General features: G+C 40.0%; 1 protein-coding gene and 1 non-coding gene across 2 annotated transcripts; both read right to left on the bottom strand.

The window, feature by feature from the left end:
• Window positions 1-3,415: 3,415 nt before the first annotated feature.
• trnaq-uug lies at window positions 3,416-3,487 on the bottom strand. The gene has a single exon. It is a non-coding gene; the product is annotated as a tRNA-Gln (tRNA).
• A 14,326-nt stretch (window positions 3,488-17,813) lies between these two features.
• wu:fb55g09 (coiled-coil domain-containing glutamate-rich protein 1) lies at window positions 17,814-19,669 on the bottom strand. The gene has a single exon (XM_047583717.1). The coding sequence runs from the start codon at window positions 19,203-19,205 to the stop codon at window positions 18,504-18,506; it is 702 nt and encodes a 233-aa protein (XP_047439673.1). The 5' UTR covers window positions 19,206-19,669; the 3' UTR covers window positions 17,814-18,503.
• Window positions 19,670-21,051: the final 1,382 nt, after the last annotated feature.

Genomic DNA, 21,051 nt, shown 5'->3' with positions numbered 1-21,051 from the left:
CAATAGTGTGGCAGAGAGAAACTACTTTTGTTACCTAATCATTTATTACGTTTTTAAACTCGATTACAAATGATTCATATATGGAGTTTATTAGATAGACTTTTATTTAATTAGACTCTGGGTCCATTTGCAAGGGGCAAACAAAGACACACCTACAGGAGAGAGTCATGCCAGTGTTTCCAGATGGCTGACTGATATCTCAGGTCACTGAGCCCAGGATTGGATAACAGCATCATGACAACATTATGAGTACCACGCAATCCACAAATGAATTTATACCTTAGTTTCCCCAAAAGATGCATGAAAAGAATGAACTCCCACTTGACAAAACTGCTCACTGGCACTGCGCCACGCAGGTTTTCTCATCAGAAATCGTAAAAATTCATTATAGGCATTCTGACGTTTGTGAATACTTGCCTTTTTCAAATGAACCCCCAAAGGGGAAGTAATTTTGACATTGTCTCAACCTGAGAAAAATTTACTCATCAGCATGTTGGCTTGTGGCTATAACCCAATTACTTAACATGTCTTCATCAACAGATAAATCATGTGTCCATGACACTTTATCACGTAACACTTTTCAGACTTGACCTGACAAATAAAACAATGGGGACATCAATGCTTTGCCACTTTTAGGTCTACAAACCATAGCTCTTTTTGGAATTATATATCACATTACTCCACAGGCTGAACACGAGACGAGCAGCTCCTAAAACCTGACACTAGAGGGACTAATAATTGCCGAATCATCATCATACAGTAGTGTTTCCCACCACTCATCCTGTTTTACATCTTCTCAGCTGGTCCATATAAACATTAAACAGGCAAGGCGAAAATACTGCCTGGTGCACCCTGATGGACCCCATTATTCACCTCACTACTTATTGAGTTGTTTCATAAAAGAGTCATATAAAATGCCAAAGATGAGGTTATTTAGCTAAAGTTATTTTTCATACTGTCTGTGAAGTTTCATCCAGGTCATGGTGCATCAAAAAAGCATTTTAAAAAAGCAACTATCTTCTTCAGTTCTAAGGGCCTGGTGGGAAGTTAAGGTTTAAATAGGAACTCTGTGGGTATTGTAACGCATCAGAAACTTGTTTGACAGGAAACTAGTGCAACTATTTTTCATTAACGGCTAAATACTTAACCGTGGTTAAGGGAGGGGACAGTTCCCCCTGTCCCCTTTCACTAGGAGCCATTCAGTTCATTTACATGTCAGCCAGAGGCTCCAGTCTTAAGGTGTGAAAGGGCTCGAAACTTCTTGGGGACAGAAGTTAAGACTGTGTTGTAACTTGATTGCAGATTATATCTCCAACCACCTCCTCTGTTTAGAGAAGGTTTTTCGAACGGGACACTCCTCTCTCAAACCATCGGTCTTCTCTGGCAAAGATTTGGACGTTGTTGTCTTTAAAGGAGTGTCCTTTGTCATTCAGGTGTAGGTGGACCAATGAATTATTCCCTGATGAGCTGGCTCTCCTGTGTTGGTATATGCGTTTGTGGTTGGGTTGTTTGGTTTCCCCATCGTACAAGTCTGTACATTCCTCACTGCGCTGAACAGCATTAACTACATGACTGTGTTTTGTTTGCATGACCAGTTTTTGTCTAAGTGCGTTACCGGGTTTAAAATGAACTGGAATGCTGTGTTTTCTGGAAATTCTCCTGACTTTCTCCGATACGTAGGCACGTAGGAGATGATCACTGTGCACTTCTTCTGGTTCTTATCCTTTTCGTCACTGTCCTTTCTGGGACATATCTTCTTGAGCCTTTGACAAAAGCCCAGTTGGGATGTCCACATGTCTTGAGTGTTTGTTTGATGTGTTTTTCCTCCTTTTCCTTTCCCGTCCAGTGAGTAAATAGGATCAATTCATTATTGAATTATATAATATTTGATTTAATTTAAACATAAAAATTGGAATCATCAATTAACCCTAATGAGCATGTCTTTGGACGGCTGCGAGGAAGCCGGAGTACCCGGAGAGAGCCCACGCAGACACAGACAGAACATGCAAACTCCCTGATTTAATTTAAAAAGAAAAGGCAGTGGTGCCAGGGAAACGGAAGTGATGTGAAATCTGTGCAAGTCTAGCACAACATAAAGCGTATTATTATCAACAATCAACATTCTGACAACATGAGAAAGAAGGGCCTGGCTTACTCTTTATATGTGGCATTGGCGGCAGTGACAGTGGTCACACTTGTGGTACGCTCTTTCAGAGGGTTGCTCACACACACTTTTCATGGCCTCACACGATGACCTCGAACAAATACAGAACCAAATAACCAACATAATTACTGGGTAACTTTCCACTTACATCAGTGACTCCGACAAACATCCCCAAAGATTATTCTGCCCAGAAGATTGTTTTTATAACAAGGTTTTACAGTGGTCAACCACAGATGGCGAACACTTGTCTGTGTCTGAAGTATTTATTTAGGGTTAGCGCAGCATAGCAAGTCTAAAATGATCTACTATTGGCAACATGTGTTTAAAGGCTTAGGGAAGGCCTGTGTCAATAACAAATGCAGTTACTCTTCCATGCTGTTACAGCTATGGTTAGTATTTCTACTCCTGGGCCCAATTACGTAAGGTTAGTGTATATTGTCAATATTATTCGTAAAAAGTATTTTAAACAAAATTTATTGAAATATAATACAGTTTTATGGAATACGTATGTGTGTGTGAAACCTTTAATTAGGAATAATACCAGTCTAACTGAATCAGTTCATTATAGTTTGGGTTGATGACAACTGAACATTTGCGTAAATCCAGACTATTCAGACAGGTGAAGATGAAGGTACTACCCAGCCCTGTTTCTCTAAAGAGGTCTATCAACACTAATGTAAGAACAGCGTGTCTTCATCTGTCCAATACGCCTCCAGTAATTACAGGAAAGTCTTTGGGAGTGTGCCGAAGGCAGTTGCATTAGACTTCACATTGAGATGTTAATTCTCTATTTCTGCCCAACCAATCCTCCCTACATTTACAGTGTTGGCAGCTGCATACCCAACATTACGAACCTAATGTGATGAACTACAAGTGCAAATTAAAGTCCAGTCCAAATTCAAGTCAGTGATTTTGGAATTGTCCATGTGAATCTGGACACATTTTTTTTAAATTATTTTTCTTGATTTTTATAAAACATATATACAAGTAGGGTTCACGAATTATAATTGAAGTTGGAATAATATGTTATGCCATAATGTGATGGAATTCAATAGCAGTTACATTAACTCTGAAGTTATACTGTGTGCTCACATTCAAACAAAGTTCATTGTACCATAACGCACAGTATAGATAGACAACAAAATGCCACTTGTTTTTGTAGGTAACAGATGCCAGAACAACAAACCTATTGAGAGAAACACATTCACCTGTGGCTGAAGCAACACTTTATTGATAAGTAGTACATAATGAAGGTCCCACCGAGATTTGAACTCGGATCACTGGATTCAAAGTCCAGAGTGCTAACCATTACACCATGGGACCGATGAGGCATAAACAGGTTATTGTGAAAGGTGTGCTTGTCCGGTCGTGGTAGTTATTCTACTTTGTGCCGCAAGGGGGCAATGTCTTTATTGGAAGAGGAGAAGCCAGAGATACAGTCAATGTACAGAACAAGACTCATATTTTACTGTTCTTACGAGCTAGTCATTAATAAAACAACACATATGCGAAGCGTTTAATTTTAATACCAAGTGAATGTATGCCACCCTAGGTACGCTTTCAGTGTATTTGATAACTTTGATTATTTGACGCAAGTCTTATGAATTGTCTCAGGTTGGAACACATCATGCTAACTCTGCAAGCTTAGCCAGTTTTCTAAATCTCGATAAAGTATAATTCTGCTGTATGTAGCTGCGTTTCCACTACCTTTTTTTTTGTTGTTGAAAAAACTGAAAATTCGAAAAGGCTTTGTGCGTGTTTCCATCATTGACTGTATAAACTGGGTTCCATTTAACGATGTTTTGCGAGTTGTGACTCTCGTAAAGTCTCGTCTTGCGATGTCCGATAATTCTCTTAAATTCTCGTCACGCGATACTTCGCTTTGAGGAAGATGACCAGTGAGGTTGGTGACGCCAGTGACGGCGAAATGCGAAAAAAGTGTTTCCATTGCACATTTGCGATATAATTTTAATTTTTTTATTTTTTTTTATCGATACGTCTGAAAAATCGCCTCTTGAGAGCGTTAAAAAAAATTTTTTAGATATCGATATTTTAGAGTTTTTTCTAGGAGTAATGGAACTGTATCTTTATTCTTAAAACATTACGACTTTAGTTTTGAAACGTTACCTCTTCATTCTTTGAGACACGACTTCACTATTTAAACATTATGAGCTTCACTTCATTCTTGCAACATTATGACTTTATAATCATATGTAAGGAGCAGCATGACGTGCAAAACAAGACCATTTTATGATTTTAATATTCACCAGTTAAGCAATACGACTTTATTCTTGAAATATTTTGGATTTCCTGTAGGGACATTAAATTTTTCTTCTTGTTTGAAACATAATTTCTTTACTCTGTAAATATTGTGAGTTTATTTTAGAAAATAGAACTCATGTGACTTTATTCTTGAGGCATTATGAATTTTAAAACATTATCACTTACTTCTTAATTATTAACTTTATTCTTGGAACATTATGACATCAATCTCTAAACATTGCATCCATATATTAGAATTTAAGGCACATGTGAGCAGTAAAACAGGACACTGGCTTATTACAGTACCAATTAGTCAATGTGGAGTGAGAATGGTTCACAAGAACGAGTGGTGAATATTGAATATGATTCACTTACAAAGTCAGACCTCTGAAATCCCCTTAAAAATATATTCGATCAGTTCCTATTCTAATGCAGCTGAAAGGTGTCTCCCTCTTTATGTCTTTGCTTTATGTATATTTCCTTTAAAGTGGCATTCTGCATTAAAGCACTGGTTTATTTTAAGGTCTATTCTGAGCTGTGCTGCTGCTCTGAATCAGTTTGTGACAATGAATGACCAGAAGAGGGCGTCAGAGGCACTTTTCCCCGTCTGTCCACATGACCCAGTAGCCTATAAGGAATTTCTCTTCTCTGTGGAAGTTCACCTTTAACTTGAAAATAAATTTAAAAGAAAAATTAAGATGCATGATTTTACTGGAGGAACAGTAGATTTAAACAAAAAAAAATGTAAAAAAAGTATTTTAACCTAATGATTATTAATGTGTATTATCTTTACTTTTAGCTGTGATGGTGAATGAGCGAGGAGAGATAACTGGTGTAAACTTTAACCTTGACATGAATACAGTCCAACTGACCCGATAAAAGCAGGAATGATCATCAACTGTGTGTCCTCTGTTCTTGTGTCTTTGTGAGGGCCACATTGGGTTAAAAATTAAACAGAAAAAAAGAAACAGTTTTGGTAAGTGAGGAGATTTCGATGAATGCAGAAACTTTTTGAAAGGTGAGGTCTCTTTATACAACATCTTCGAGGGTCAGACTTGGTTCTGTAAGTGCGCTGACCAGCTGTTTCTTTATCAACGGCTCTGTTAGTTTTTCCACCATGACACGAGGCCAGACAAAAACAGAGCACACAACCGCCTCATTTCACATAGAAGCGTGTGTCGATCATAAAAGGAGAAGAAAACATTCAGAGCTACATAACTACTAAGGAACTCATTCTTCCTTCTGTCTCAGAAACGAGAACAGAAACTCCTCCTCAGTAGGCCACAGTTCATTCATACTGAGCTATGTGATTTGTTTAATAATAAGTCTCGTCTTTGGGGTTACTGTACTCAGTCTCACTGTGATGTCCTATGTATTTTTTTTTTTTTTTTGGATAAACTAAGAACTTATCTCTAAAGAAATGAAGAGACTTCTAGTTATTAGATGATTGTAATAGAGCCTACAGAGCTGGACCGGTTTAGTCTGAACACTGCTGCATTTTTTGTTCACTGGAGGGTGAAGATATCAAGACAAAGAAGACTTGTGCTGAAAGGGGGAGGATTTCTCTTGACATTACTCCGGACAGAAATACACCTGCAGGCTCTGGGAAGCCCTCACCTTTTTCCTCTGGTGGAAACTCCAGTACATGCACACTGAACATCTACTGGAAAATAGCCTTTTACATAGATAAGGAAAATTTTTTTTCATAATGTTCCCACTGGTCTTCAGTCTTTCCCTTTTCTTTAATGTTAAGAATAAGCGTTATACATCTATAAATCCTTTTCCAAAATAAAAATTCAGGCAAAATAAAATTAAGCGAAGCTATTAAAAATTCAGAGAACAAATAAGACGATGTTATTCTACTTCCATTACTAATTACCAGTTTATATCAATTGTTTTGTTTTTATTTTTTAACTTTTGTATTCTATAATTGTTTTCTTATAATATAATATTGTTGTATTATATATACTATTATATTATAATTATTTTCTTATAATATTTTTATTTTGTTCGTTTAACTTTTTTTTATTTGTGTCTTTGACTGCTGTGTTAGACTTTTTTTTTTAAAGTTTCTCATACTTAAATTGCGTAAATAGAAAAGTTTAAATAAATCTACTATCAAAACATCCATTGATGCTTCTCCAATTTAAACACCAAAATGGGCGTGTCCCGCTTCGCCTGCCAGCCAATCAGAGCGCACCTCTTCCACTTCCTTGTTTGTATCGCTAGAGCACATGCGTACGTGTCAGACGTGTCCAACAGTTGTGTTGTTTGTGCTGTCAGCTGACACTTTGGCCACAGCTGGACATTAGCAGGGAGCATGTACTATGGCTACTCCCCAGTGGTCAATCTGAAAATAATCTTTACAACATGATACCTTCATTCAAATGTAACTTGAGTATTATTTAAGAGCGACTTTACATATTTAGTGGTGATAGGACAACTGTCCCGAGAGACTAGAGAGGACTTATTGTTTCACAGCTGCAAGAGCAGTATTAAAGGTATCGCTTTTAGTGATTCTGATTATCGTTTGTGTAATTCTTGTTGAATAAAAAAAAAAAAAAAAAACAAACAAAACAAAAAAACGCAGTGTACTCCTGTACAGTTGTATCTATCAATATCAGATTCCTTCATTGCATTTAGGCAGTTTTTGTACTGACAACTTTGTGTATTTGTATATATCATAACAGTGGACCTTCACTACACAGTTAAAAGTTCAAGTTGTAGATTTTGTATATCTTCTGTTTAATTTTTTTTTTTAAATTTATTTCTGTGTTGTAGTGTGTGACGTAGTTGCAGTTACAGTAAGTTATATATTGTTATATATGTGTGTGTTGTCACCATGTGCATCGATCAGGCATACGTGACAATTCAGTGTTCTGCTGGGAAACGTTTGGACCTGGCATTCATGTGGATGTTACTCAGACATGTAGCACCCACCTAAACCAGACCAGGCACGCCCACCACGGTTTGAGGAACAACCCAAAAGATGAGAAAAACAGCACGAGGTGTTCACCTGGCCTCCAACTGCTCTAGATCCCAAACTGATCAAGTATCTGTGGGATACACAGGAACAGGCCTGAGGCCCCTCCATGAGGCCCCTCCCCTCAAGGCCCCCACCACAGGACACCCTCAGAAGGCCCAATGTCCATTCTCTGTCATGGCTACTTTGGAGGAACAAGGGAGACCTGCACCATATTAGGGGGACTCATTCTTGACTTGAGATTAGTTTTTTCTCTAAAATGGAGTTTTAATAGTTTTAGGGCTTTACCTTAGAAATGTAGGTCTCCACTTGGACTTAAGAGTTGCTCTTGACACAGTGAATACAGTACAGTGAATGCTGCGACTCGATTTCCAGTAGGTCTGACTTGGGATTTGACTCTGGACCTGCTCATCTTGACATGAGACTTAGTTTGGGACTTTGTGTTCTTGATTTAAGATTTTTTTTTTTTTTTTAACAATAATTTAAACTGCACTATGGTATTATATCCACAGTTCTTCATCCAGGAGTCTTTGGTCTTGACTGACAACTTCATAGCTAACTTTAGCATCCAGCAATGTTCTAGGACGGGGGTGTCAAATATGCGGCTCGCTGGCCAAAACCTGCCTGTGGCATTAATTAAAGGCTTTCAATAAAAGTGGCTGCTATTCTGATTTTGTCCATTGTTTTAGTCAGAGTAGGGAACATTTTCATAATGTACTCTTGAAAAATCTAGAGTTGTCATCAGATTATTATGCTTTTAAGTTTTAAATAAGTTTGAAATTTTCAATTTAACAAACAAGACAATGACATATAATGAAGCTAAAAGAAAAAAAAATAGGACGTACAAGGAAAACAAAAACCCCATTGCACGCTTGTCTCTCACACACAGAGGAAAAACGTGCACAACAATAACAATAATAATCATTATCATCGTCAGTTAAGTATATAGACATTGTGCCTGAAATGACAGTGTGTCACAATATTACAGAAAACCCAGGCGCTGCTCACGATCAGTCCTTGATGAGTCCACAAGTGGTCAATGCTAATCTGTGCAGCATATAGACTCATCAGTCTCTACTGTATCAACCCATTCTTTCAAACTGAGGCTTTTGTCTAAAAACTATTCTGGATGCAGTGATTAATCCGACCATAATAACAGAAAAATGCACCTTTTTTAAGAGATGCGTCAACCAAAACACACAAAAGTTGTCATTTATCACTTTCTGTATTTTTCTTTCTGTCTTGAAGTCTTGAACCTGTGCATGATCTTGTGTGGTATAACCTCCTCCTTTGCTTCCTCCTTTGTGCTGTATAACCTCCTCCTTCCTTTATATATTTTCTAGACAGAATATTCAACCATCTTTGCTCTGTATGGTCTGATCCCAACTACACTTGCTCTTGATTTGGGTCTAGTGGCTTCATGGCTCCAGTTTGAGGGATGTTTTTCTGAATCTATGTCGGTACTTGGATTTTCCTTTGCTGTATTTTGCTGCTTGGATAAAAGGGATCCAACTAAATCTTATGCAACACGAGTAAGTGTTTTATTTATGTGGTATTTTAAATATTTGGAAAAGCTGCTCTGCAAACACAACCAATCAGGATGTTTGTATTAGTGTGATAAGTAGTAGATACAGTGCGGAGCTTCAACCAGCAGGGGGAGCAGTGTCCTCTGACAGCTGAAACCAGGTAGTCACAAACATCAAAATGGATGAAATGACACAACAATGCAGCAATCAACCAATGGACTCAGAGGTTTCTCAACCGTACACGATCAGTGTAATCCACAATCAGTGCAACCGCAGATCTTTTCTCTTCATGCCAGTTTAACACGACTCTTACACTACAGCCGAGTCCTCCGTCCTCTATTCTCTCTCTCTCTCTCTCTCTCTCTCTCTCTCTCTCACCCTCTCTCTCTCTCTCTCTCTCTCTCTCTCTCTCTCTGAAAACTTGGGTTTTAACTTTAGAGTTAGACAGGAAGATGAATGTAAATGTGTGTGTGTACCTTACGAGGGGATTGTCAGTACTGTGAAACATTCACCACACTCATGAAGACAGAGATTGAGCTCATGCTACCAGAATAACAACTCCCTCCCTCTCTCTCTCCTTGAACTGAGCTCCTCTGTGTATGTGTGTGTGTGTGTGTGTGTGTGTGTGTGTGTGTGTGTGTGTGTGTGTGAGTGAGTGAGTGAGTGAGTGAGTGAGTGAGTGAGTATTACACTATTGCAGTGGGGACATTTGCACAAAGTGAGGACATTTTGGCCGAGGGTTAAGATTTAGAGTAAAGGTTACAATGAAGTGATGGTCAGGATTAGGGTTACGCACATAGTTAGGGTCAGGTTTAAGAATTTACCTCAATGCTTTACCCTGTGTTGTCTGACAAGGGTTAAGTCAGATTTTTAGGGGTTAGGGTTAGACAGAGTTTAACTCTTTAACATGTAAACCTCAAAATCTTTTGCCTATTGTAACTAGAGTACCATGAACTAATCTCTGACAAGTTATTTACGGGTTACTGCTTTACTTTAATGACACTCTCATGTACCAGCTTTCAGAAACCATTGGAATTTTTCTGAAAGGACAAACTGTGACAGAATTATGGTAATTCAAAGTGCGCTTGCACAAATGTGCCGGTGGTGACACATTAACACATTAGGTTTTAGATGGGATGGCTCGGGGACTATCTCAGCTTAGAGTAAAGATTGGAAGAAGTAGAGAGCAACTAGCTTGTCCAGAATATTTGATAAATATATATATATATTTCATCTAGTTTGTTTAACCACTATACACCTTTAATGGTTTTCATCTCACAAGAAGAGACACAGCCTAACCATGTAAGAATCTGTCAGATTGAATTTACAGTAAAACAAAATAAATAAAGCATGTAAATTCAACTAAGTGTAACCAGTTGCACAAAATAAAGTGCATCTTAATCCTCAAGAAATAAAAAGAATATATATCATTATACAGAGGCTGACATATTCATCATAGTGAATAAAAAAGCTTGAATTAAACCCGTGGCAGTCAGTGATTTACTCTTTTGTGTTCTCCTGTTTACCTCAAGCCAACGGAGGTCAACTGATTTTAGCTTGTCACAGTGTGGGTACACTATGAAAAATAAACCTCTGTATATATTTGTTGTCCCATGACAGTCAACTAAAATCTCCATTCCCCTGATTATCATTGCTACATTTGTCAAGGTTTATATTTAGATTATCAATCCACTACAGTAGCGATAATGACGGCAGATTTAATCAAATCTAGGGTAATTTGTTTTTAAAAGAAACAGTTGGGAAATCAGACATATCATCTCGTTTTTGCTCCTGACTAGTTTTGCAGAAATAATAATTATCAGAAAGAATCAAGGAGACTTGGAAGAGCTACTAGGAAGCTAGCTAGGTACCATTAGCTGGAAGGCTAGAAAGCTTGGGGTAGCTACAATTAGCAGGAGGTTAGGAGGTTAGAAAGATCTACTTTTAATCAGGAGGCTACAAGGCTAGAAAGATTTACTTTTAGCTGAGAGGTTAGGGGGAGCTACTATTAGTTGGGAAGCTAGGAAGAGCTACTGTTAGCTGGGAAGCTAGGAAGAGCTATCATTAGCTGGAAGGCTAGGAGGCTAGAGAGTTCCGCTATTAGTTTTTAAGTTAGGAAGAGCTACTATTAGCTGGGAAGCTAGGAAGAGCTATTGACTGGGAGGCGAGGAGCACGTTGACAAGACGTCCTCCTTTTCCTGGACATGTCCTCCTTTTGAAACCTAAACATGTGTCAGACCCAAACTTTGAAACAATTTCAAAATTGTCCAGGATTTTGTTCTAGACCCTTAAACAAATGTTCACATCAAGTTTGCGCTGTGTTTCTCTTTGTGTCTGTGTGTAAGTGGGGAAGTTAGGGAAGACTACCATTAGCTGAGAAGCTCGAACTAGGAAGAGCTACTATTAGCTGGGAGGCTAGGAAGATCTACTGTAAATTGGGAGAGGTTAGGGAAGACTACTATTAGCTGGGAAACTAAGAAACTAGGAAGAGCTACTGGCTGGGAAGCTAGGAGAGCTATTATTAGCTGGGAAGCTAAGAAACTAGGAAGAGCTACTATTAGTTGGAAGGCTAGGAAGACCTACTATTAGCTGGGAAGCTAAGATACTAGGAAGAGCTACTATTAGCGGGGAGTTTTGTAAAATAATTTGACTAAGCTACCTTAACATCACACATTTACTTTATTTTTATTTAATGCAAATATATTAGTTAGTCATCACTACAAATTAGAACGAAAGCTTCATATTGATTATGGATTTTGTCTTTTCAATGCATCTTTCGGATTGAAGCACAGAGTATATGCAGTTTAAATATGTTGTACTGATTTAATGTTTCGTGTCTAAAATATCTGTTACACGGCGTGTCTGAACCTTTCCTCTTCACTGCTTCTGTCATTGCTCTGATCTCTGAGGGCAGTGACGATAAGTCTTGCACTTGGAAGGTACTTTAGGAAATAAGCTTGTTAGCCAGTTAATGTTATCAGCTTACGTAAAAGCAGACACAGATTATTTAACTTCCCCTACACTTTTTGTTGTTGTGTTTTTAGTTGTGTAAAGGTGATAACAAAGACAAGTCTTCTTACTGTGCAGAGTATTCCAGCTAATCAACTGATGGTCATAGTTTATGGAGTATATTTAACAATTGGTCTTTTTTTTCTTTTCTTTTCCTTCTTTATAAACCTTGAGAATCCTCCAAGGTAGAACTGAGGTTTCATATCTTAAATATATTTTACAATGCTCTGTCTTCAGTGCAGAAAATTTCATTCAGGTAAAATATTCTGATTAACACTGAACTGGATTTGACCTGCGGGTCTTTTTTAACATTTGTAGCTTCCATTAAAAACTTTAAATCAATCCAGACTCAAAGCCTCACTGCAGCACTGCCATGGTCCCAGCACTGCTGTCAATCAATGTGTTTTTCTGTGCTCTCATTGGCCTCTCTGTGTATTCAGCAGAGAAGTCTCCGCCTCCGTAGCAGACAGCTGTACTTTTCCACTCCAAGCTGAGTTTACCATCCAACTCCTCCATCAACTCCTCCTCCTCTTCCTCCTCCTCCTCCATCTACTCACAACACTTGCACCACCTCCCCGGTCACACATTTCTTCCAGGGCTTTTGGTTGTATATAGAACCACGACTCCCCTCTTGGCTAAGACTTCTGGTAGAAAAAAAAAAAAAAAAGTTTTCCTGTGGTTTTAGTGCAGATGTTTTGAAACGTGACAGTTTCATCATTTGTTTTGGTATGAGCTTGCCAGACATCGATCATGTTACAGTTTTTTTGTCCTTTACACGTAAATTCACAACTAATATATCCTCAAACTCGGGGTTTGAGACGGCATTTGAGGACCAGACGTACGTCTGTTCATCCTCTACTAACTGCTGTTTTCAGTGGCTGTGCTCTCTGCGGCCACAGTTGTTAGGTTAGCAGAGACAACTGGTTGGGGAGGTTACAGCTTGAGACAGCACCGGGTCTAAATCATATTCAGCCTAATCCAGTCTGGTACAGTCCTGCTGCAGGTTTTGGGTCTGTGTGTCACTATGTCTAATACCATAGTGAATCCAAACACAGCCTGTAATTACACAGTGAGGCATCACAACATGAGGTTTATTTATTTTTCATTTTGGCGTTTTACCAACTGGTAGTTGAGACAGACAGGAAACGGTCTGAAATAAACGGTAACTTTCAGAATCTATTTCACTGTGTAGACACCAAACACTTTACTAGGAGCACCTAATGGGTTTTTAGCTGTAGTTCTGCGATCACAAAGATGATAACGCAACTTTGTGTTTCTTACTGATGTTGTTGTGGAGACACTTTTCTTTCTAATCCAGCCAACAAACTGGAGAACTGAAAATGTGTGACTCTTCATAAAAGTAGAATTTAGGGCCATTTGGATTTCACTAGATCACTTGATTTTCACACAGAAGACTCATTTGCCAGTTCATTAGGTACACCTGTGAAAACTAATCCATTATTATATAACAGTCCTTCACTTAATTCTCCTTCATTTTGTGTTGTAACAAGAAATCCTCTTAGTAATTCAACTGTCTGAAGGGTGCAGTTTGTGGTGCTGTTACAAATGGATTAAATTAAACGCTTGTGTTTAACAGTTTTTCTGTTATTTATCCTAGCCCACTGACTAAGATGTCAAAATAATAGGAACATGCGTTGGTTAGACCTAATTCAATAATATTGCAAACTGCAGTCTTGAAAATGAAACCACCAGTTGAATCAACAGCTCGCTCAGTTATTTTGGACAAATCCTACAGTCTAATACTAATCGTTTTCAGTGGCGTGTCCAATGAAGTGTCAAGTGACTGTATATTCCAAAAAAAAAAAAAAGGATTTTAAAACAGATTTGACCGCGGTTCTTCTTTCCCTCATTTCCTTTTTTTCTGGATGAAATATGTAAACATAAATAGTATGTTCTTTGCACGTCTGGTTAGATACTAGCTTCATTTCACATTTACTTGCGCCCTGCACAATGACGATAAAGTCTAATGAATCTAATTTCATCCAAACCAAATAAAAGCGGAAGCCATTAGACATCAGATTGTAATTAATGGACCCTTTTGGCCGTTTATACGTCAATATAATTTACAGTGGATGCACTGTTGAGCTCCTTCCCTAACGACTGTGAAAGGCCTTTTTATTTCCTTAGTCACACACTCTGACACGATTCACGATGTTTAAAGACTGGCGAGAACCAGTGTTGAACTACATCTAAACACACAACGTTAAATCTCGACTACTGAGCGCGGGGCCCGAGCGTGTTTGTGTGGGAGTGTCAGTGATCTTTCAAACCGTCGCTCATTGTGTAACCCTGTCTCTACTTGTTGTTGGATGGCTGCCCCGTCACTACAACACACTCAGATTGAGGTGTGTGTTTTGTTTTTATTAAGTTGTAAGGGTCAGGGTCCTGTGGAATATTAACATTTGTGGGACATGTAAAGGTCTCAATAGGGTTGCGGTTTGGATAAGAGCTAGGGTAATAGGCACTTAGCTGGGTGAATGGGTGAAGGGCTAGGGTATGCATTATGTGTTATATTATTGTGTGCACGTGTGTGTGTGTGTGTGTGTGTGTGTGTGTGTGTGTGTGTGTGTGTGTGTGTGCCTTTGTTGGAATCGGTTTTTAGGTTTTAGTGTAATTGCAAACTTTTCTGAAAAGCTCGGACAGAGCTAAGTTTGTTTTAAATGAAAGTTTGGGTAAAGAAACACAGACAGAAAAAAGTCTGTAACACACAAAGGGTCCTTACAAGCAGGTAGTTGTTAGCAGTGAAAGTGTCTGCTGCAGTGTACTGATCTACTTTCTGTAATCGACCACACACCACCTCACTGCTGGTGTCTGTAAGTGTGTGTGTGTGTCAGCTCACACGCTTCCTGTTTGGTAGAGTCAGCTGATCGATTCGACTCAGTCTTGCGCAACAAGCAGAGTTTAAAGAAGAAGCTGCTACTGACTCGGTAGATACAGTAGAAACAAAAACGGCCTGTGGCCTCCAGCAGCTGTGTCCCTGAGCGATGTGTGCAGATAAGTAATGTGTGCAAACACACCCTAGGTCAGTTTGGCCCTATGTGCCTCTGGTTAGTGCTACTTATGTCAGTATTTCCACCCTGCAAACTGAGCTAGTCAGCTGATCTGCAGGTGACAGGTCAGTCCTGCTCCTGGCATGGAGTCATTCCTTATATACATATATGAGTATGCTCTGTCTTCATGGGTGGAGACGTTTGGGATTTTAAGAGCTGTAGCTCAACCACCGACCAGGCGGAGAAGAGAAAACACCAAGTTCTGTGTAGTCCATTGTGTTTCGTAAATGAACAAAATAAAATCTGCAGGAATGTCGGTACATGTTATTGTTTAAGACTCATGCAGTTTAACCTTGGTGTTTTCAAAACTGACCCTGAGGTCTTACCTAACTCTGTGTTACCCTTTTTTTTGTGCCAAGTACTTTTTAACTCATATATAACACACTTATTTTTGTAATTCATTGGCAGGAGAAACACAATTATTTTTTAAGGGTGTGACATAATCAGGCCAACAGGTCGTTCATATTCTCTTATATTTTACTACATATTCTGTTTCCATTTAAATATTAAAGGACTGAGATGGTATGAATGGTCTGACAACCACGAGAGCTCCTAGATAAAAGGTCCCATTCAAGACGGAGCGGTTTTGCAGAGCAAAGACAGATTTATGGTCCTGCATGAGCGCTAACAGTTGCCCTAGGTGAGTCATAGCCTGACGTCCATCGGCCCAGGAGGGTTAGCAAGCACACACTGCAGCGACAGACACCAGCATCTGTGATTGGTTGTGACAGGCATTTCCTTGTCCACGTATCCTAGTGGCCAAACAAGCACAGAAAATTCTCCCCCCCCTCTTCAGCCTCCTACACACATTCTACTCAGAAGTCTTACATTACTGTTGTTCAACATTTAATAAGCTGCTGAATGGAAGACAAGGAATCTGTTCTTCTCTGCGTTTAACCCACCTGAGTGAGGGCACCTGGGGAAGGGGGCGGCTGTGAAAGGAGCCTGGGTTTGGGTTTTTTTTTTTTTTTTTTGGGATGTTTGCTCAAGGCAGCTCAGACACGGACACAGTGGTTGTTGCAGGACTGCTTTTCCGGTGACAATTAAAAACTATTATCAGAACTTCCTTAAACAAGGCCGACACACCAGCACATAAGTTTAAATAAGAATAATGAAGTAGCTCACAATGACACAGGCTCTGTGTGAATGACTTGTGGGAGTATAAATATACAGCATGTAAAGAGAAAATAAAACCAATCAGGCATAACTCTATGCTCTTGTTATTTTTTGCCCACTTGTAGGCGGTTGCAAACCGCAATTTCCCCATTCCATTGGACAAATAAAGGGTTTTTGTTTTTCACGTTTCTTGAGATGTTCCTAAAGGTTTTTTGTGTGTCAGGCTGCATCCTGCTGGGGACGGCTGCTGCCATCAAGGAGTGTCATTGCTATGGGGTGGGTGGGTCCACAGAAATGCCAGGTCCAAAAGTTTCCCAGCAGAACACTGCATTGTTTTTATTTATTTATTTATTTGCAACATAAGAAAAAAAAATATTACAAAGAAAAAAATGAAATTAAAAAAGTATAATGAGTGCGGGAGAGGTTAAAAAACCCGTAAGTACTTCTCCTGTCATTCTGGTCATAATGTTGTGGCTGATCGGTGTATGTTAAGGCAAAAAAGTCTTCTTATGCCAGATAATAACAGTGCGTGGTTGAAATTTTGAATTTCCCAGTATTTCACTGTGTCCTATGAAGGGTTAACAGGTGAGGACGTAGTCACGATGAAGGAAAAGAAAAAAACAGACAACTTTCTAACCTGCCACCTCATAAGAGAAGATAAGATCAGAGAAGATAAGATACGGCTTTATTCATCCCACAGTGGAAAATTCTTCTTCTGAATCTCCAGTTCATTTGGAGAATCAAAATATAGACAGCTGAAAAAAAAACATATATACTTGAAGATATTGAAAGCGACTTGCTTTTCCTTTAGGCATAAACTCCACTGACTTATTGAAAGGACGGACTATTTCAACACAAAACATTACATGAAAGCTCTTTCTGTTCAGTTTTTTACTTTCACCGCCTCCGCCTCCGCTGCTGTCTCGCCTTGAAGGGCAGAATATCGGTTCTTATAAGTCGGAGCCTGTTCTGCACACTTTGACCCGGTGCCATTATTAGTTTATGACACACAAACTCAAAGAAGCTTACACCTCGCTGCCTGTCCTGAGTGGGTGTGACCAGCCCACTTCATTTTATATAATCCACTTTACCACTCGACAAGCAAGAACCCAGAGGCTCTCCCTCCTTCCCCGCTTCCTCCACTGCCTCATAAAATGACAATAAAGTTATATCAAATGATAGCTGGGCACCATCATACTTTGTGTAATGTAAGATGACACGTCATGGTAAAATAACCCATTCAGGCATGAGATATTTTAAATAAGTAAAATATTTTGTCATCTTAATTCAAAAATGTCGTTGTACTGGTTCTGTTATCAGTCAACCATATATGTAAATATGTATTGTAAATTTCTGTTTATATAAGTTCGTATGTGTTATGGTAAATCTAATAAAATACATGTAATTGATTAAATTAAAAGTGTTTTAAAGCTTTGTTGCACTTGTATTAGTGTTTAAGTAATAAGTAGTAAGTTTTCTCTGCCGCCCGCCCCCATTCCTTCTCCTCTTACATTCGGTAATAAGATCTGCTATCATGGCATACGGGCCACACTGAGGATTTATTTTTACACTTTTGAACTGTGTCTTGTTCCTTACAAACTACCGTGGTGACGCAATGACACACTGTTAGCATATCATCAAAAAAACCACACACATACCCATAAAGACCATCAGTCAAACCGTTTTACAACAATCAGATATTTATTTGTATTTTTTCTCTTTCTTCTGTACAGCAAAAAGCGTTTTTTTTTTTTTTTTTTTTTGTTAAGGACAGTCTGCATCAGCCAATCGCCTGCAGCCTAATCTGGCCAAGTCTACGCTGATTGGCCGTACGGGCTCACTCCCACCATCCAGCCCTACTCCCTTTGTGTGCAAAAACAACAACAAAAAGGCAGCACTTTACAGCACACTGACACACTGCACATGACATAACATATGAACCAATCAGAAACTGTTAAAACATGAAAAAAAAAAAAAACAGAACAAGAAAAGAAAAACATCCGTCTTGAAAGTGTAATTCTCTCAAAACTATAAAAATAGTAACAGGGTGAGACAGCTCAACTTTTTCTTTAGTGCAGTTCTCCTTCGTTCCTGTATCTTAAAACAAGTCAGTGAGGCAGATCAGTGCAGGACAGTTATGAAAATGACACTTTAAACAAGGTGTTTTTTAAAAAAGTTCATTCCTGCTGAAAACCAGCGGAATCGTCTCATCCTGCAACAAGCACATGACTCAATAGCATGGACATTTTTATTTCTTTTCTTTTTTCCTTTCATCGTCTATGAACATGAAGCAGAACAAACCTGACGACGTTCAGTCTGAGGTTTGAGTCTCACGCTGCTGAGAACAAAATGGCTTCCCTGAAAGTTTGCCCTCAGGGTGTCAGGATGTCACAGAACTCGACGAAGTCCCGCTGCATGAAATTCTGGCTCTGCAGCAGGTCGTCCTCCGAGGGGAAATACTGCATGCTGTCCTCCTGCAGACGCAGGCTGCTTTCGTGTAGGTGCAGGCTGTCCTCGTGCAGTAGCAGGATCTGCCCTGGTGGCGTCGTTGAGTCGTGTGGGTTGGGACTGTCCAGTAGGGCTCCCCTGGCGTTCTCCAGGACGCCCAGGTACGAGTCCATGTCGGTGAGCTCCACGTCGCTGTCGGAGCTGTTGCCGCTGTCGCTTCCCACCGAGTCGGAGCGCATGTGCAGCATCTGATACTTCTCGTGCATCAGAAACTGGTTGGTGTTCTTGGGGGCGCGCATCCCCCTCGCTCGGTTTCCCTTCACGTTGACGGGACGGAGGGACATCTCCGGCCTCTGGAGGTGTCTGGGATGGTGGTACTGAGGATGGTGACGGTGAGGGTGCTGGTGCTGATTGCGCCCTCTCAGCCCCCCTGCACCCCCTCCCCCTCCTCCTCCTCCTCCTCCTCCTCCTCCTCCTCCTGTCCTTCGCCCCTGTAGGCGCCCCCTGCAGCTCTTGGACCAGCCGTGCTTCCTGCGGCCGCCAGCATCCCTCTGCGGAGCTTCTTTGCCGTCCTGCTGCTGCCTCTGCTGCTGGCAGATCCTCCTGCACATCATCTCTGAGAGCATTTTTCTTGTCTTTCTCGCAGTCGCCTCCCTTCCTCCCTGCTGTACTGCTTCACATCCTCCTCGCCACTCGGTGGCCCACACAACAACAAAGAGAGGCTGGTTTCTATATTTTTTTTTTTTCTGAGCCAGATCACAAATGACCCTCCTCTCACTCTGAGTCTACCTTTTCACTGTTCTTTCACTTTTTTTCTTGACCTCTGGCTTTGGCTGGTGCATAGCCTCCTCTTCCTCCTGCAGCAGCAGCTTGCCTGCTCGTCTGGCTGCCTGTCACGCCCTCCTCTGTCTGTCTAATCTCTCTTCGTCACCTCACTGAAAGTCAAATCAGCTCCTTACAGCTCTGATTAGTGAACTGAGGTGAGCTGCTGAGGGGTTTAAAGAGTCTTCTGGTTGATTTAAGGTTGATTTTTTTTCTTCAGTTTTAGGCCAGCAGCTGTAGTGCACTCAGCTCTGACCACCACTGACTGGGGCTCTGCCTTCTCCTCAGCGCCTGGATAAAGAGATGGAACGATCCATTCACGGGTTTAGCAGGAGGAGGGGAGCACTGTTGGCAGGCTGCTGCACTGCCTGTTCCCAACATTACGATACGACATATTTTATGAAATATTACCTATATATAGGAGTTTAAAATGTTTTAACATATATCTCCGCTTGCTATAGACTCAAATTGAGTGACATAGTTGTGATAAACACGAAGTTTCCCCCGCAGCGCGATGGTTCGCTCTGCTTAGTTTTAGCAGCTGAAATGTGATCTACAGCTGCTGCTGTTTCTGCCCGCCCCTCTGACAACAGACACACACATACAGCAACAACAACCAGCCAGCAGGCCTGACACTGTAGTAGTCACTGTAATAACAGTGAAAACTTGTCATGCACGTACAAGTACCCAGCCCACATGGCCTTACAATATGGGCAGAGGTGAAGCACTTGTCTGAAGAGCACACAGTTTAGTCTCTCCATAAACTGTGCCACAAAATGGCTCCTGTCACTTAAAGACGACCATGTTTTAAGTCATTCAAGTGACAATGTGCAAGAGACTGCAGTCAGTTTGTCTAGTCCGCTGCTTTTTTCCGGACGGAATCACTTGATAAACAGTGGATGAAATCATTTGAAATGCTGCAGACATTTCTTCAGTCCCCATATTACTGATTGGTCCCCTGACTCTTCAACCAGTGCCACCGTGAGGTTGGAATTTGTGATTTTCAACAACCGCTGGGAAACAAAATTCGATTCTGAGACACTGATGCTCACCCCAGTAGAACTTTGAGCAACTTTAATAGTGATTTCATTTCACACAAGAAACTTATGCTAAACTAAGTAGACCAGGACGGTAATGTGGTACACATTATAAACATCATGCCGTCACTGTGAGCGTATCAGCTACTCCTTAAGAGTTTACAGAGTGACAGGTTGAAAATGTTTCATCTCATTTACAATCATCTAATCAGAAGAAGCAATCAGAGACTATAAAAATGCAACTCCTTATTGATCCATAATGAGTGGATGAATGAATGAATTATTTAGCCGAGATTACAGTAAAACTCTGCTTCCTGCTCCTACCAGGTACTTTTGTCCAGCTATATTTAAATACATTTAGTTCGATTTTTGCCAACAAATCAAACACCGTGTACCACAGGCCTTAAGGCCCTGAGTCTGGAGCTGTACTAGTGACCCCATGTGGCAGTAATATATATTAAATAGAACAATTTGAAGCAAAAGAAGAAACAACATTGCCTGTGACTGTTTTGAAAAATGAAAATTCAAAATGTAAATTTGTAAAAATGTAGATTTTGATTTTCTGAATTGTCTTCAGAGCAAACAAAGTGCGTAGGTGTAGCACATCATGCAA

This window comes from Mugil cephalus, chromosome 4, assembly GCF_022458985.1.
Source record: "Mugil cephalus isolate CIBA_MC_2020 chromosome 4, CIBA_Mcephalus_1.1, whole genome shotgun sequence".
NCBI lineage: Eukaryota > Metazoa > Chordata > Actinopteri > Mugiliformes > Mugilidae > Mugil > Mugil cephalus.
Note: the sequence above shows the minus strand (reverse complement) of the source record. Positions and strands in the feature narration are given on the sequence as shown.

What these genes read in the sequence shown, in the direction of transcription:
- wu:fb55g09 (XM_047583717.1), bottom strand. Translation starts at nt 19,205, where the DNA reads ATGCTCTCAGAGATGATGTGCAGGAGGATCTGCCAGCAGCAGAGGCAG.